The sequence below is a fragment of the Micropterus salmoides genome, unplaced genomic scaffold (genome assembly GCF_014851395.1).
Source record: "Micropterus salmoides isolate LMB-PRFRI ecotype aquatic unplaced genomic scaffold, ASM1485139v1 Ms_hic_scaffold_13, whole genome shotgun sequence".
Taxonomy (NCBI): Eukaryota; Metazoa; Chordata; class Actinopteri; order Centrarchiformes; family Centrarchidae; genus Micropterus; species Micropterus salmoides.
Genome location: NW_024040374.1, coordinates 28,519,798 through 28,537,834, shown reverse-complemented (window position 1 = coordinate 28,537,834; position 18,037 = coordinate 28,519,798). Strand labels below are relative to the sequence as shown.

Genomic DNA, 18,037 nt, shown 5'->3' with positions numbered 1-18,037 from the left:
ATGTAATCACGAAATCGTACTGAACCTGAAATGTTTTTGTAAAGAAAATCAAAGCTTCATTATTAACAAAGTTAAAGAACATTTGTTATTTGTCTCTCTGTTACAGGTGTGTAAGAGCCATGTGGTGGAATCAGTGCTTCAACATAGACTGGTAACTACATATTGACTGGCTCTGTTTTATTTTGTTAAACATTCTGCATGATTATGGAGATCCACTTTCTCAAATTTGACAAACACAGGTGGTATTAGTAGAATATTGCATCTTATTAGAAGTGATATTATCAGCTCATGATTTATGATTCAGACAAGAATCACAACAAGGTGACCTGCCGTGAAGCGACACACGCTTGTAATTAGTTTCAAATAGCCACTGAACTGAAATGAAGGTATTTGAGCGGGTAAAGCTGAGCTCGAAATGAGTGTTGATTGTATTTTAATGGAATAGCAAGACAGTGTGTGTGTTGTGTGGAATCTAATGTTTGTCTTGTTAGTATTATCATTATCATAATCCCAAAGGCAGAGCATAAACCTAAAATGTGACCGTCTCTGAAGAGGTGTTATCATTCAGAGGCACAGTTGTATATCTCCTTACCGGCTTAACACCTGAAACTGTAGCTCAGATGTGTGAAATGCTCTGAAACTATAGCAGGGTGTGATTACCAGTCAAATTAAATCTGAGATGTCAGTTACATGTGTCAGTGCTTCCACTCCTACGCTTGGCAGGTTGTAGGGAGTGACAGGCTGGCTGTTGATTATTTTCCAGTGTGAAACAGAATCACTGACACACAACTGGTGTTTACAATACTCTAGTCTTTGTTTAATTTTCTAATGGTGTGAGCTACTATTGTTGATTAACTATATGTTGAAATTGTATATTGGTTGGTTTTAGACTGTTTGTTGGACTAAATAAGCAATGTGAAGATGTCACCTTGTCATCCAATCCTTTACTTTTTGTAACACTTTACAGACCAGACAGTTAATTGAGTAATCAAAAAAATCAGATTAATTAATAATGAAAATAATAAGTAATTACAGCTGGGTTTTTTGATTTCAGCCTCTTATACAGTGCAGTGTAATCTAAATAGATGTATCCAGTATTGAGATGTTTTCATATTTGCGTAGCTACAAATACATTCAAATATGAAGAAACCAAATAAATTCAGAACCATGAATGTACTTTGAAATGTATGTCATGCAGTTTGAGAGAGTATGGAATGGCTTGGGTAATCTTAATGCACTATAGGACCTCACCTCCTCATACATTTGGGCTTTCGGAGCCTTATGTTATTTGCTCCAGCTCATAAAAGTCCTCATGCTTTTTGAATCCAGGTGTTGTATGAGGGAGGATCAGGTTTCAAGCACCAAGTTCTAATACACTTAACCACTAGTAGGATTTGAACAAATAGATTTTTTTTAGATATTTCATTGGTTTTACACATGAACGTGCAATTACATTTAATTTTAACCCTTATACTGTAATTTCAGCTCTCATATTTGGCTTTTTCCTGCTTACATTTGTATTAGTGAACATTCACTGCTGCTGTAGCAAACCGTATGGAGATACGATGCTCCTTAATTTGTGACGGCAGCTTTACGGAGAGGGATTTGCAGAAGCATATTATGGATGAATTTCCAGGGATGAGGGTTCAGCCTCTGGTTCTGATTCTCTGACATATGATGCAGCCTGATTATATAAAAACCCGCAAACAAGCAGCTTTTGAAGCCAGTTTATGTCATGACAACATCCAAACTTTGATTCCCAATCTTTATAGTTTCTAGTTTGGAATATTATTCATGTTCACAAACCTAAATTTACATGCAAATTGAGTGGCACTCTGCTTTTAGAGAGCCATGGGAGTGACTTCTTCTTGGAGAGGAATTTGTTTAAAGGAGAGACAGATTGTAGCTACTTAAATCTAAGGGACTGGCAGGTGAGGTTGCTTTGGTCCATCAAAGGCTGAATGAAGCACTAAGTCACGAGCTGCAGATGTCCACAATCCAGCCTGCTGCTCAGGCACTGCAGATCAGGCCTCCTATTATGCTGTTTCACTCAGGTTATGGACCATTTCCTCCACTAAGGGGCAGAATATGATCACTGATACTCTCACTTCTCGCTCAGAGGGATGATACATTGAAAAGCAGCATCAGTTAATGTGGTCTGTGTTAAATTGAATAGATGAGATGAAAAGAAGATTAATGGATGGACACAAATAATAGCTTATTGTTTAAAAAACTTAATAGGAAAAATCCATATTAAAAAGATCAAAAGTACATGCAGGTATGACTAAAGACTATACTGATATATTATAATAATAATATGATAGTGCAAGTCATTTATGGCTTTTTTTTTTTTAATCAATCTAATGCACTTCCATTATTTGTATCCAAGGTAATTATAGTTCTAATTATAGTACTAAATCTAATTAACCAGTCTACTTTAAAAATACTCGCCGTTTCATTTTTGGTATATTTTAGGTCTGTTCCAGATGCACCAAAGTCAAATCAGTATGGTCTTGTATTTATCCCACAGAACATTTCACAAGTCCAAACAACCTCTGTCTTTGAGAGTTTGGATTAGCAGGCTTCTATTGTACATGAGCTGTGAGGCGGCTAACCCTTTCTGTGATACCTATCTAAGGTTGAGCTCAGCACTTTCCTCATTAATTTCCCACTTATTCTCAGAGCTGGATGTGATATTTTAGAGATTTGAGCACGCGGGGCACAGGTTAGGTGCAATTATGCTGACGGAGGGCTTTTACAGCTATGCTCAATGAAATCTGGAGTATAGGATTATACATGTAGAAAGTTATATAGTGATTAACCTTCATTTCAGTCCCCTTGGTGATCTCTGGGAGGCAAATCCTCCTCCAATCAGCTGCCATAAGATATATTTCTCAACCTTGATAAATGACCTTCAGAATGATACATCGAGGCATTCCCTCTTCTTATGCTTTTGAAGCATTTGTTTGCTCTTTCAGGTAGTTCAAATGCTTCCTTAAACTACATACCATGGCCTTATTGATTCAGAGGTAACTTAAAGGTCCCCTAGTTTTTGAACTCTAGTGGTGCAAGGAAGCAATTTTTGGTGTGGGTGGGAAAAGTGGGCCCAAAGTGGGAGAAAAGTGTTGGGAAACTTGTTTTCCACATAAGTGTTTAAATTTTTTGTATTTTCGATGGCTACAGGTGCCATCTGTTGGTGATTTTTGGTATTGGAGGAGGTTTTGGTGCACTGGATATACTGTATTACAACAATGCTTTAACAAATGTAAAGAGTGAAACAACTGCAAGAAAAAAAGTTTTCTGTGTGATGGCCTTCATAGGTTTGTAGTTTAAGGGGAACATCAACCCCAAAAAATCCAATTCATGTATTATTAGCTTGCTGTGTCAATGCTGTTTAGTGGCTTGATTTAAATAGAGGGCCATGTTTATTAGATACAAGAAACTAAAAGTGTGTTTAGGCACTGCAAAAAAAATCTGCCAGTGGGGTGAGATAATTAGTATTATTTTTTAAATAATTTTACCCCCATTAACAGACTTTTTCACTCGTTTGAGAAAAATAAGTTTTTGGGGACTGAGGATTTTCACAATACATGTTTGAACATGTTGGGTTTGTTTTATTTCATTAGGTTTCCGGCATGGTGTCAGCAGCCGCAATGAAATACTGTTTTCATTTTCAGTGAACCTACTGTTCTTTTAAGTGTTAATCTGCTAATCATGTAGAAAGAAATTATGAAATCTCAGATGTCACAGTTGTTAAGCAGCATTTAATTAATTAAATGTATTGATGCCATCATTTAATAGTTATTATGCAAAGATATTTAACACTGTTACGGTTTAAATGTATATTATTTTATGTCCCAGCATTATAATCATCAGTAATCCTTTTTTCCTAAATGCACCATGATTGATGAAGCTACTTATCTAATGCTAGCTTTTTGTGCGTTTGTACATCCACGCTGCAGAAAGCAGGCTTTCACAACAATGGCAATTCCCTCCCTCACCCCTTCAAGAAAGGACATTTTTGAGCCCCTTTGATTTGGCCCGATTTGTTTTGATGTGAGGAGTGAGAGGTTTTTAAAATCTCCTTAACTCCCCAGGCCTGGCCCAGTCTCCCACAGGGCTAATGACCGTAGCCTGGCCCATGTTGAATAATACAGATGCTTCCGAGGTGGAAGTGGGGAGGAGGGCATGGGGTGAGACATGGGCCCTCCTTCTACAGTACACCTCCATTGATAAGATTGTATTAATTGGTATGAATAGAGAGGTTTTTCTCCCTCTCCTTGTATACATTTACCATTATACTCATTAGCTTCCCGTTGCCTCCCAGCGAGTTCCTCCTTCACATCCCCCGGGGTCTCCTGGGAGGCAATTTGCATCTCTCCATGGTGTCTCTCTGGGGTTATTGAGGAAATATTAGCCCCTTTTCTTCTGTGGCCGACCCTTTGATTTATTTGGAGCTGGAGCTGATAGAGTGGCACTCACATGTTAATGACTGGCGCTGATACAGGCCCCTGGTGCAAGACGACTCATTGATCCGGGTTGAAAAGGTACAATTGACAAGCAGTACTGAATAATCATCTTACATGCGTCTGTGTGTGTGTGTATGTGGACCTTGGGAAATGACAAGGGAATCCCACTGCTGTCAAGGCTACTGCGCTCAAGCTGTCCACTTTCCCTGATAGAGTTAGATAAATAGGCTTTTGTTGGCCTCTGAATTCCTCGTGGCTTTTTGACAGCCACAGATTTGGAGTATTCTCTTCAGAGGCTCGCTTCTTCTTTGTTCACTATAGGCTCTGCTATTCATGTCATCCTTTTGACCCCATGTGATCATAGTGGTGCTCATTTTAGCCACTTCTAAGTCTCTATAGCCAATCAGAGGCTGCAAACGACAGACTTGATCCAGTTACTGTTTAGAGTTGTTTTTCCTGGTCTAATAAAAGAATTGAAGGTGACTACTGAGGACTCACTTTGGTTGCCATTAGTGACTACGAGGCCCCTGCTCCCTGCACCCCCCCCTCCCCCCATTCCTGCTGTGGTGCTCTCATATTATGTTGTAAAGTAAGATAATGAGAGATTTCATCCTAATACCTGCGATGCTTGACATGCCTCCGAATTTAAGCTCACTGATGTCTGCTCAGCAATGTGGAGCCTGTCCTCAATTTAGAGAGCAGTTTGACACCGACTCCCTTTCATCTGAATGGTCACATGTCTACAGCAAAGCGGCAGCAACAAAGTATATATATATATATATATATATATATATTTTTTTTTTTTCCCCATCTCAACTGAAGAGGAAAGCATCTGAAGCATGCCTAATCATAGCAACAACCTCTGTCTTGCTTAGTATTTGTATACTTTCAGCTATATGGTAATAATAACATTTAATAAAAGTCAACATCCTAACTGGCACTAAACAAAAATACCCATCACCGCAATGGCTGCATCTCCTCTGCATACTTATAACAGATTAGAGGTTATGTATATCAATTGCGCAGCTCATGCATATTGTTATGAAGGGGAAATGCAAGAAATGGAAATGTGCCATTTCAACGAGCTGGCACAGCTTGCCAAAAGCGGGCAAGTGGGTAGTGCTTGTGGTGATGGTCGGGTTTGTTTTCCTCTCAGTGTTGGGAGATGAGAAGTCATGTATCTAAACAGAGCAGATATGATGTTTATGAGAGCCATCTGCTTGGCAGCCCTCCTGTGCCCACTGCCCTCCTCAACGTGAGAGCCGCCTCATTAAAACGGTCACATGCCTGAGAAATTTCTAACTGCTGTTTTTTTTCTTTTCTTCCCCCCCTTTAAAAGGAGTAGAGTTTAAAACTAACAAAGCCTTGGGAAATCCCCATCAGACATCCCTCCCTTAATCCATTTAATTTTGAAAGGTATTGTTTAAAGCTTTAAAGTTTATATCGTTTAATCCCCCTCCAACACTATGGGCAGCAAATGAGGCCGTGTCAGCAGCTTGAACAGATATAATCTACTCCACACAACAGAAAATCCTCCTTCAAGACAAGGTTGCATGGGTTTCCTGTGAACTCACTGTTTGATGTTTCTACCTGCTATTGAACATGACTTCTGTCTTAACCCAACTGTCACTCGCTCCCTGTCCCCTTTTATCACTCCGAATGTTCTCGCTTCACCTTTTTTCATCAGTAAATCTACCATCACAGCTTCTTCACTCATTCCCCTTTTTTTTAGGAGAGGGGGGCAAAGAGAAGTTTGTTGTGGGCAGGTTTGGGGGGATTCTTTGCTTGTGCTGAACCTTTGCCACAGGACAGGATTGTTCTTTGGTTTTCAAGATTCATTCTCAACCTGTGGTTCAAAACCTTACTCTTGCCACTTTAACGCTTAGGCTATACTTTTGGTTTTAGTCTCCATTGCAAGTGAAAGTGTTTATTACATATGTGCATATTCCTCCACAGATTTTGCATCACATGCTTTTCTATACTAACATTTGTAGTTAAAACTATATAGTTCAACAGTTTGGGAAATATGCTTATTCGCTGTCTTGCCAAGACTGACCAGCAGCTGGAACCATGGCTGAACTTGGGGAAACAGCTAGCATGGCTCTGTCCAAAGGTAACGAAATATGCCTAACACAACTCGTTTACATTTTTTTTGTATGCAATAAACAAAACAAGATATGACATGTTAATTATGAGCTGTAGAGCTGCTGGACATTAAGTTACCTATGGACAGAGCTATGCTAGCTGTATTCCCCTGCTTTCAGTTTTTATGTAAAGCTACTTACTTATATAAAGTTAGCTGGCTGCTGGCTGTAGCTTCATATAAGTTGGAGCCGAAGTCCTGTCGTCAGGTATGGGCTAGCCTCTGTTCCACTTCTATAAAAATGAAACTTGTCCCTGTGGTTACTATGCATATTCACAAGTTCACATTCACTACAAGACTTGTTACTGGAAATAAAAACCTTCATTATTTTAACAAAGTTGAACAACATTTACTTGGTGGGCATTCAAACTAATGTCATTGTAACTTAGTTGTGCCCATATCCGACACACTATTCTAATGTAGTCCTAATTTTTAAAAACCTTTTAACTGTAATATCTTCTGTCAAAAAAATATGTACACCATTTGGTCCTCTCTGAACCAGTCACGGTCTCTTGACTTGTCCATGGACACCGTCCGATGTGAGCTAATTGCATTTAAGTCAGTCTTCGATTATAACAACCGATAAGTGATGATTATAAAAGAAACAGAGAGGCAGATCCTTCAATCATGCCAGGAGTGTTGCATAGTTTGCCCACCAGGAGCACTCTGCAATTCCCCTGTTCAAAACAGGCTATACATCCACCTCATAACAATCAGCTGACCGAGTCTACCGAGTAACTGAGCTTGCGGTGAGTTAGTCATTTGTTACGTGACTTAAATAATATTACAAAAGCCCTCATCACTTCTCCTCTCCTGAAAACTTACTTGCTAACTCTCCCGTTTTAAAATGCCCTCCCCCAGTTTCCTCCCGGGTCACAGCAGTATGTTTAATGTCACAGTAGTTGAGTAGTGGAGGCTACGCTGTTGACAAACTTGATAATAGATTTATGTCTGAGACAGTGTAGCCGCTGTAGCAAAAGGTCGTATCATTTCTCCCTTGTTCATCACTTCTAAATATTCTCTAATATTGCTTACAGCAACTAACGCTGCCGATGGCTAAATTAGATTACCCACAAAGCTAGCTGATGCCATGTTTATCAGTTGAAGAGAGCTAACGTAAATGAGCAGTTATAAAATAAATAATATAAATAAACGTGAGCTGAACAACTATCTAACAAGTTGCAGATGCATTCAAGAGCAGCATTTCCATTGGGTCACTGTATCATACATGGGATGTTTTAGAGCCAGATGGTGGTAGAGAAATGGTTTCTTGTAGTTTTGGAAAGAATTAAAAGAGTTCTGGTAAAAGGAAAAACTAGATATATGTTACATTGAAAGTAGTTTTTATGTCAGATTATGTGTACGGTAAAATACACATGCTTATTTTTTCTCACTCTCTGCATTACAGATTATTGATTTTGTTCTATTAAGTATTTATTGATGTGAAGTTGTTTACATGTTCAGTTGTTGAGACTGGAATCTAGGGCATTTTTAACAAATTCATTCAGGAAAACTTATTATAGCCCACTACAGAACAGCTTTCATATCAGCCTGTTCAAGTGTAGTTTATACAGTAGAGGGATCTACTATCCAAGTCATTATTAAAATCAAAATATCGACTTATGAATCGGCTCGTTTTCACTTTAATATCTCCATCGGCCTCCAAAACCCATATCTGTCGGGCTCTAGTTATGTTCCAAGGCTCAATTTTTAGTTATTCGCATCGTTTCATTTCAGTGGTGTTTTGAATGAAGTGTTCTTACTTCTGGAACAGCACCTGGAAGTTCCTGTGACACTTCAGATCTCTATTATGTACATGTTAATATCCCTTCACAGATAACCTACCACATTATTAATAAATCACTATTATTTTAAGTTACCATATCCAGTGGTCTTAAACTATGAATCTTTTCTTTAATCACTTGAATGGAGACCAACATTCTTGTTGTAAAGACATGCATTAGCATTTCTATTTGTTCTTACTATAAAGAACAGAATTTTCTTTGCAACATACCACCTATGGTACATTTTCCATTAGTGTATAAATTGAGTCATGTAACTCCGGTATATATTTTCACTCAAGCAGTAAATTACATTGTTTGTTATCAAAGGCTTTGTGTAATTACATTTGTGCAATTCAGGATGACAGGGCTGATAGTGTCTGCACAAGACGCTGGCATACATAATCACAGCCAAAATCCCATTAGGGAGAATGGAGACCATTATTATGGAAATGACCTTCGGGTGATAAGAATTCAGTGGGATAAAAGAGTATGTAATCCAGACAAAGACATTGTGTGAAGCCACTCTTTATTTTCGCCTGTGCAAATGTAAGAAATTGACGCCGTTTTATGGATCTGTTATTGTGTTTTTCAGTTTAACGTTGTTCTAATCACATTAAGGAAAGTGAGATTTGATTTGTGGGGTATTGCTAATTTCTTCCTGCTTTCCTGCTGTTTGATGCTGTGGGTATAACTGTAGGCCTGTGATAGCAGAAGAAGAACTTAACAGTGTGGGTTTTTTTTTTTTTTTCACTGTGGCACCTTCACTGAGAAAACATACTCACCTTGGGATTACTGGAGTGTCGAGCTGAATCTCTATCTGTTTGTTTTGAGCCACACTTTGATACTCTCACACTTAAGAGGCAGCTTCATAAATTCACATTGTGTCAAATAAATCAATAGATCCCATTAGCTGAGGAAGTTGTGTAGAGCAGTACTTGAGGGACTGGGGCTCCCCTTGTTTAGACATTTCTCCAGCAAAGGCGAAGGCAGAGGAATATAAGGTTGGCTGTTGATCCATACAGACAGCTCCAGCAGTTGAAATGGTTTGGCTGACTGGTCCCAGTTGGTTTTTAGTGCTGTCTCCACTGTGCTGCCAGCCTGGGTCTTCTGTAGAACAGGAAGAAGGAATCTGCTTAGACATTCACAGCCTTACAAGCCTACAGCGCCAAACTCTTCTTCCACAATCTGTTTGTTGTCCTTATAAGACTTAGAGTTTGTGTATTTCAGTTGTCCGCATTAGATAATTGACAATTGAAGATGAAGACAAATGTCACATGATATATTTATTTTATGGAATGTTCTTTGTAGTGGGCAGTTGTCTTGGATGTCAACAAACAATTATTTTCATTCTCAATTATTCGTTTTGTCTATGAAATGTCAGAAATTAGTTTGTCATCACAATTTTATAGAGCTCTAAGGGGTCCAAATGGCTTCTTTCGTTCAGCCAACAGTGAACAAACCCAACATTTTCAATATACAATTATATAAAACAGGAAAAAAATCATATACTCACATTTAAGAAGCTGTTACAAGCAATTTTTGGCATTAAAATGATAACGGACTCAGCAATACATTTACATACATTTTCAATTACTAATCAGTATCAGTTCTTAACTACTTTTGTATTAAGTGTACTCTGCTGTTTTGCATTTCCAAATAACATATTAACAAATCAACAAAATGTATCGTATTGTGCAAGAGTTATTGGCAGGAGTGGAAATGTTACTATCAAAAATAAATTATATTTATCAATTAACAAAATACAAAGTGAATGCACAGAAAAACATTAAATCCATGTTTGGTGTGACCACCCTTTATCTTTAAACAGCATAAATTCTTACAGAAAACACTTGAAGGAACTTGGTAGGTTGGCCCAAACATCTACCCACAGAACTACCCACAGTCCTCAGTTGCTTCTCTCTCTTCATGTAATCCCTGACAGACTTGATGATGTTGAGATCAGGGCTCTGTGGGGGCCATACCATCACTTCCAGGACTGTTCTTCCTGAAACTGTAGTTCTTAATGACTTTCGCTGTATGTTTGGGGTTGTTGTCATGTTGCAGAATAAATTTGGGGGCCAATCAGATGCCTCCCTGATGGTATTGAATGATGGATAAGAATCTGCTTGTACTTGTCAACATTGAGGAGACCATTGATACCAAATCACCAACTCCATTTGCAGAAATGCAGCAAAGAACCTCCACCGTGCTTTACTGTTGCCTGCAGACACTGATTTTTGTACTGCTGAATGAATTGTTGAATCATATTCCTGTGTTGTTAAGCAGACAAACTACCTTCTGCTGCAGCCTCAGCATCAGTCCAGAGAACCTGCTGCTATTTTTCTGCACCCAATTCATAGTTTCCATGTCGAGGTATGGATTTTTGGCTGTCTTCTATGAAGGCCACTTCTGATCAGACTTCTCTGGACAGTAGATGGTGTACCAGGGTCCCACTGTTTTCTGTCAGTTCTGAGCTGATGGACATCTTCTGATTGTGAAGGGAAGTAAACACGATGTGTCTTTCATCTGCTGCAGTCAACCACTGCATCTACGGTCCTCAGTGTTGCCCGTTTCTTTGTGCTTCTTCAAAAGAGCTTGGACAGCACATCTGGAAACCCCTGTCTGCCTTGAAATGTCTGCCTGGGAGAGACCTTACTGATGCGGTGTAACTACCATGGTCTTGTTGCTGTGCTCTGTCTTGCCATGGTGTCTGACTTCTGAGAGTAAACTGTCTTCAGCAACCACACCTTGTTAGCTGAGTTTAGCTGTTCCTCACCCAGCTGTATTCCTCCAACACAGCTCTTTCTGTTTCAGGTAATGATGGTGTTTCAACCTACATATGAATTGAATTGGATCATTAGCACCTGTTTGGTTTAACTGTTGAATCCAACGAAGGTTAAAGTCAAGGGCACTGGACTTGGTTGAAGATACTGTGGTTCCAGTATCTTCACCAAGTCCAGCTGCCCTTGACTTTAACCTTCGTTGGATAACTATGACCTGGATGACTGAGAATCTTCATAGACAACTGTTGAATCATATACCTGAAGATATGCCTACAAAATTCTTGACTTTCTGCAAGTGTACCTGGAAGAATTGATGCTGTTTTGAAGGCAAAGGGTGGTCACACTAAATATTGATTTGATTTAGGTTTTTCTTCTGTTCACTCACTTTGTATTTTTTGTATTCTTTCTTGACAACATTTTCCACACCTGCCTAAAACCTTTGGCCATTATTGCATTTAATCAAGTAAATTCTATATACTTTGAGTCTTTCTATGTATATGTAGCTCAAAGGCCACTTCAACATGTGGGCAGTAGGACCCAGGGATTGAACCATCGACTCTAGCATTAATGGCCCACCAACTCCCCATGCCCCCATGTCATATAAAGTCCCACGATAGTAACTTATCTTTATTGTTAGAGGTTTATATTAATTCAACTGTTACTTATTCTCTAAACTCTGAATAATTAAATAATTATTCTAATCAGTTACATCTTATGGTCTCGTAAAATGAAGATTCTGCTGTTTTGAGAAGCCAGAGCTCCTGTGAGTCAGTGTTACAATGCAACAAAGGAGATGTGACTAGAAAAACCAGGATGTTGTCTTCACCCTTCCATAGATTTAAACCTTAGCATAGATGGGTCTTAAAATGTAGATAGAAAACAATAAAAAAATTACGCTGTTAGGTCATACAAGAATGCTTAACCATTGCACTCAGTATCTTTGTGATGGAAGTAGGTGGCTGACTTTGACTTGTCTCTACCATTATATAAATATCGCTTTAAAGAACACATGTAAAATGACTACTTAACACAGTTACCTAGTGTAGTAAAACAAGTAATTCAGGCAAAACATTTTTATAGACGACTGTTCTGGCAAATTAGATTGTGCACAGTGGAGAATGACACAAAGATGAAAGCAAATTGGATTTGACATGCAATGAGGTTGGGAGCTAGACTCAAAGCCATACTGATTTGAGTATATGGCATGCTTCCCAGCCCACCAACTATTAGAGAATGCCGCTTGAGATCCTTTTAAACTCTATAACTTGAAGTGATTTTATTTTTGCTGTTGGTACAAATTAAAGCTTTTATTTGATGCAGTTTACTGTACAATTCAGTAGGATCCAACACAACAACCAAACAATGAATCAATTTTTTGCTGGCAAACAAGGTGCTGATTCTGTCTTGGACCTCAGAATATTAGAAAAACCTGTCAATATAATGTAATCCTGTTGTGTTGGATTGCATTACAATGCACAATTGTACCTAATAAAGTGGCCACTGAGTGTATATACGTTTCTAATATTGTGAACACCCAGGACAGATTATAAGAAACACCGCTTACTATAACCATCTAAGTTTCCCAAAGAAAGACATTTTTACAGGGCTGTTTTTTTTTAGATTACATCAGATGCACCTAATAAACTGGTAACAGTATTTGCACCAGATGTTTACAGAAGAAAAATACAATTTGCAAACAGAGAACAGGAAGTAAAAAAATCCAAATACTGTTCAATACATAACTGTGAAGAGCTGATAGTTTGTTTTCTATTTTGTAACATTAAACAATGATGATGACCAAACTGAAAAACGAGGCAAGTGTCTTGGGGGGAAATACCAGGCAGGGTTAGTAAAAAGCTCATAGCAGATTGATCTGTGCATACAGCTTAACTGTATTAAAGCTGATAATCCCTGTAAATATCTTCAGGCAAGGCAAAGTCAGCCTTTTAACATTGACTAAATGAAGTAAATAGAAGCAAATGAATTTTTAAAAATTACATTTCTGTTGAACCCCTGTTATATATAGAAGCTTGCTGTGTGAGTTGGCTGCTAATGAGGCTTACACATTTTGAACCAAGATATTTTGATGGTTTTGCCACCCTGCCGTTTGGGGGTAACAGTGAGGTTCGATTTAAATGTGGAGCGTCTGTTCCCCTTTCGAACCTCTAACACCACAACAGATGGGGAGAATATGGAGCTCGGAAGGTTTTACCTCAGAGGTGGTAACAGTGAAGCCACTCATTAACACTGAATTTACCACTTCGTTAGCAACGCAGCTTCCTGTAGAGAGCGACCAGCCCTGGATGTCAAATCCACTGAGCATGCATATTAAACTAAATCAGCTCTGGACAGAATAGTGTCATCTGCTATAAGATGTAGTATATACATGTTAAATTGTATGCTGATTATAATCCTTGTTGAAAATTCAAGCAGCAAGGTTTATCTAAATAAAAATGAAATAAAATAAACTAATTTATTGTTGCTTAAATTCAAGTATTCCTAAAAGAATTAGCAAACCCATCCATGTGTATGCGCAAAGGCATATGTTTTCTTTGTGTGGGTCTGTGTTTGTGTTTTAGACAGATTGTGTGCCTGCCAATTTGTCAGGATTCAAGTAACAACAGTCTCATGCTGGGATCTGTCTTGGCACCATCACAGAGTGATAAGACGCAATATGATCTCATTGGAGGTGTACTTTGTTCCCATGGAAATTGGTCAATTTTAGCACACGACTGAGAACTTTAGGTGGAGAAGCAGGAAGGTTGTATCCCAGAGGTACGCTCACATAATTAAGCATCCTCGCCAGGGTATTCAGGGCTAACAGCAGGGTTTGTTGTGAATAGAGGTGGCGAAAGAGGGTGTTGGAAAATCATAATGCGGCACACAATAATACCACTTTCATTTTATGGGGAATAGCCCCAAACATTTTTTTTAACAGCACCACATTATGTGCGTGCATTAAGAAAGAGAACCAGATTGTATTATACCTGTTGTGCAACAGTGTTTCTGTTTGTAATTTACATCTGCATTATTTCTTTCAGCAAATTTTCTTCAGATTGTTGAATACTGCGCTTGAATAAAGGGAATTATTATGCTCGTGAGACATTGCTTGCTTTACATGGCTTGATTAGAAATATAAAGAACATTTAATAATTTTGTGATATTCTTTATATTTCAGATAGTTTTGCTACTATGTCTGATCTGAATCTAAATGCACAAGAGGACAAAGCCGTGGAATCTGTGTCTGACAGCCCAGGTTGTACTCAGGAGCCATTACAGAGTCACACATTCTCCCAGAAGAACAATGCTGCAGGTCTGTCCTCAGATGAACACGAAAACCCTTTAAATGGAACCCAGCCGAATCCATTTGTATACAGCAGTGTCCCTGCTGTTCCCAATGCAGGCTATTCATTGCCTTCAGGAGCACTTGTTAATGGACCTGGTTCACACCCCACCTCAGAGGTACACTGTGTCCTGAACAAAGGCACTGTTTTATCCAACAATGTCCTGGATGCCGCGTGGCAAGCGGAGAAGGACACGAGCCCCGAGGTGTTACCACCACCTAGTGAGCTTCAATCAGACGCTTGGAAGAACACAGCGGGGCCCGTCGTAAAAACACTAGCCACACAGCCAGGTGTCAACACGCCACTGTCTCACTCGGAGGAGAATGAGTCTAAACTGGCCTATTCCACACTGTCAGGTGACAGTGCAGAGCAAATGCACATTAGCCAACCTTTAACAAAACAGACAATGAAAACAAGATCTCCACGGGAAGTAGAATGGTCACAAAGCTCCTTTCATGATTATGATGATGCTGAAGTAATCAGATGGGATCCAATAGGAGGGTGCTTGTTGCGCAATGACAGAAGGCTGGAGACCAAAGTGATGCACAAAAGAGACAAGAAGCACAATGCACATGTAAAAAGCATGTCAGGCTCTCAAGAAAAGGTTACCAACAGCTTCAATCACACATATGGAGGTTTCTGTTTCTGCAGTGGTAATGATGTTGACATCACCAACAAAGCTGATTCTTTGGGAACACAGTCTGATGTTAAACATTCTGTTGTGCCATTCAAAGATCTTTCTAGGAACACCGCTTCAGACTCTGAACCCCATTTTTATAGCACAGCACAGGAAGGCTGTAATGAGGAAAATGACCCTGAAGATGAAGACAATTTTAGACCAAAAGTGGAACAGTTGAAGACAGAACAAGTTGAACAAGATCCACTTTTCTTTTCATGCACAATATGCAATGTTAATTTCAAGGAAAAAAGACATTTCCATAGACATATGATGTATCATTTAGGCAAGCATAATCAGGTGAACAGTGAGAATGTTTCACAGCCCTTTATATGCAGGGAGTGTGGGCGTTTGTTCTGTGATAGCAACTCCCTCATGAGGCACATCATTATTCACCAAGACAGGCTGGAAAAACTTATGGAGGAAATCAAAGGTCTTAAAAACACTGAATTCGAAGACAGGGGCACCACAGTACAGTGCCCGCAGTGTGTATTTGGTTGTAACTGCCCTAAAGTCTTTGTCCAGCATGCCAAAACACATGATAATCTGAAGCACTACTACTTCTGTGAGGAGTGTAACTATGTTACACTGACACAACAGGCACTTGAGGCACACCTACATAGTGCACACCTCAACACACACCAGCCTCAATGCAGAAAAATTACTCATACTAACGATGCAGAGGAAGTGGACCATGTTAAGTTTCAGCGTAAAATAGTTTTTTTCTCTAGCAGAGACAAAGTTATATTGGAAAGACATTCTGAGCTGGAGCGTCAGCGATCACACTATGGTAATTCTAAAAAGGTTGCTGACCAGTCCAAAATTGCCGGGTCTAAACCAAGTCTGTCTAAGTTTATTTTTGGAGAAACAGCCGAATCCCCCCACTGTTCCAGTAAAACGGGGGACATATACGTTCAAAAGTCCAATGACAAAACAGCAAGTTCTCCTCAGTTTAAGTCATGCCATGTTGACTGCACCAAAAACATGCTCTCACCGTCTTTGTGGATGGTGGACAGGCATGGAAAATTACTCCCACAACCAGCAGAAAAATTAGACGTGGCAACTGATCTCACCTGTGTCGAAGGAGATGCTGAAAACAATGACTGCGAGGCTTTTGGCAGCTCAAAGCAGGCAAACTGTCCTGCAACCGCAGATTTTTTCCTATCAGCCAGAAATCCTAAATTAGACCAGATGTTCTGTCAGGGTAGCAAGAACGACCAGGCAAGCGGGAGTTTACAAGCACAAGCAATGAGAAAAATGTCAACACCCTTGCATAACTCTATTGACAGTATGAATGGTAATATATTGCCAAGGCTTAGCCAGAGGCTGAAGAAACAGTCTGCAGATAGGGAGTTAGAGAAAGGCTGTAAGGGCAGCAGCAACTTCAGTGATGACACCAGTGGAGCCACAGGCAGCTTCTTGGAAAGCAGCGAAAATGAAAGGAACCCGTATGCTCGGAGGTATTTCAGAAAGAGGCAGAGGTTTTCGGCCAAACACCAAAGCCCTCATGTACTCAGGGATGAAGATGATGGAGATGAAGACTGTAGTGACATAGAGCAACTCGTAATCAAGGAGGAGTATATCGAAACTACAGTGTGTGATGATTCCCCAGAGTCGCCTTGTACACCTTGTGACAGCCTTGATGTTTTCCCCGCACCAGGAGTAAAACACAAGCCCTGTCCGTACTGCCCTGCCATGTTTGAATCTGGAGTTGGTCTGTCCAATCATGTTCGAGGCCACCTTTACCGAGTTGGCTTGAGCTATAACGCTCGGCACATGGTTTCGCCAGAGCAGGTGGCGTTGAAGGACCATCAGCCACGAATCCGCAGGAGGATCCCCTGTGGCACGAGAAAAATGAAAAAAGGTATGAGTATAAGTTCAACTAATGTCATAGGCAATTAAGCACTAGCAACTCAACACAAAAGGTTTTTAATGAAGGAGATGTAAAAGGTAGCCTACTGTGTTTTAGCGTGATTTAGTATTCAGTTACAGAAGAAACCGCTTGATTCCAATTTCTGGAGGCTGGGGTATTGGATGGGTGTGTAGCACATCAAACAGGAACTGTGAGTTTGCAAACCTGTCAATAACCTGCAGTTCATTTTTTAGCCATGCTAGTAGTTCAGCTATAGGGATGGCAATGTCAGAAGGTCAGTCAGTCATTCCACTACTTTGGTCCAGACTGAAATATCTCAAAAACTGTTGGATGGATTGCAATTCTCTAAGTTTGTACAGACATTCATGGTCCCCAGAGATTAACGATTAATTTCAGGGTTCAACGTTTATGTTTTTTTAAATTGGCTAGTTGGGCAAGTGGGTTGAAATCTACTTGCCTGGAGTGCATTTTTACTTGCCCTTATACAAATTGAACAACAAAGACTGCGAAAACTAACCCTGTTTTATCTGCCTTGCTACTCAAACTAGCATCAAACTGCACAATACAGAGTTTTAGCCACAGTTTCAGTGTCAGTTTAGGGGTCCTCGTGAAAAAGTTTTAGAACCACTGCTCTAATGCCATCCGACTAAACTCCTGTTTCCATGATAATTCAAATGCTCGCTTGAGCCTCTATAGCATGGTATAAAGTGCTTCAGGGCGTGTTCAACTCCACTTCTGCTAGTTAAACGGCGCATAAACTGGTGCATTGCTATTTAAATAGCTGACGAATGGCACATTATAAAAAAACTAAATTTGATTAAGAAAAAGCATGGCGCTGGCTGCAGAGATGGTGAAGGGAGCTCATGTGGAGGAGCAAGAGAGAGGGAGTGTGCAATATGGAAAGAAGTGTTGACGTGAAAAACTTTCTTTCAGGAAGCCTTATGTTTCTCTACAGTTCTATGGTT

At 39.6% G+C, this 18,037-nt stretch overlaps 1 protein-coding gene across 2 annotated transcripts in view; it reads left to right on the top strand.

The window, feature by feature from the left end:
- The window catches only part of znf644b (zinc finger protein 644b), a 35,603-nt gene that overhangs the window by 7,634 nt on the left and 9,932 nt on the right, over positions 1 to 18,037 (top strand). For both annotated transcript variants that reach the window (XM_038716754.1, XM_038716755.1), the window contains exons 2-3: positions 107 to 151; positions 14,358 to 17,063. In XM_038716754.1, coding sequence (XP_038572682.1) covers positions 14,372 to 17,063 — 2,692 coding nt within the window. In that variant the 5' untranslated portion in view covers positions 107 to 151; positions 14,358 to 14,371. The remainder of the gene's footprint in view (positions 1 to 106; positions 152 to 14,357; positions 17,064 to 18,037) is intronic.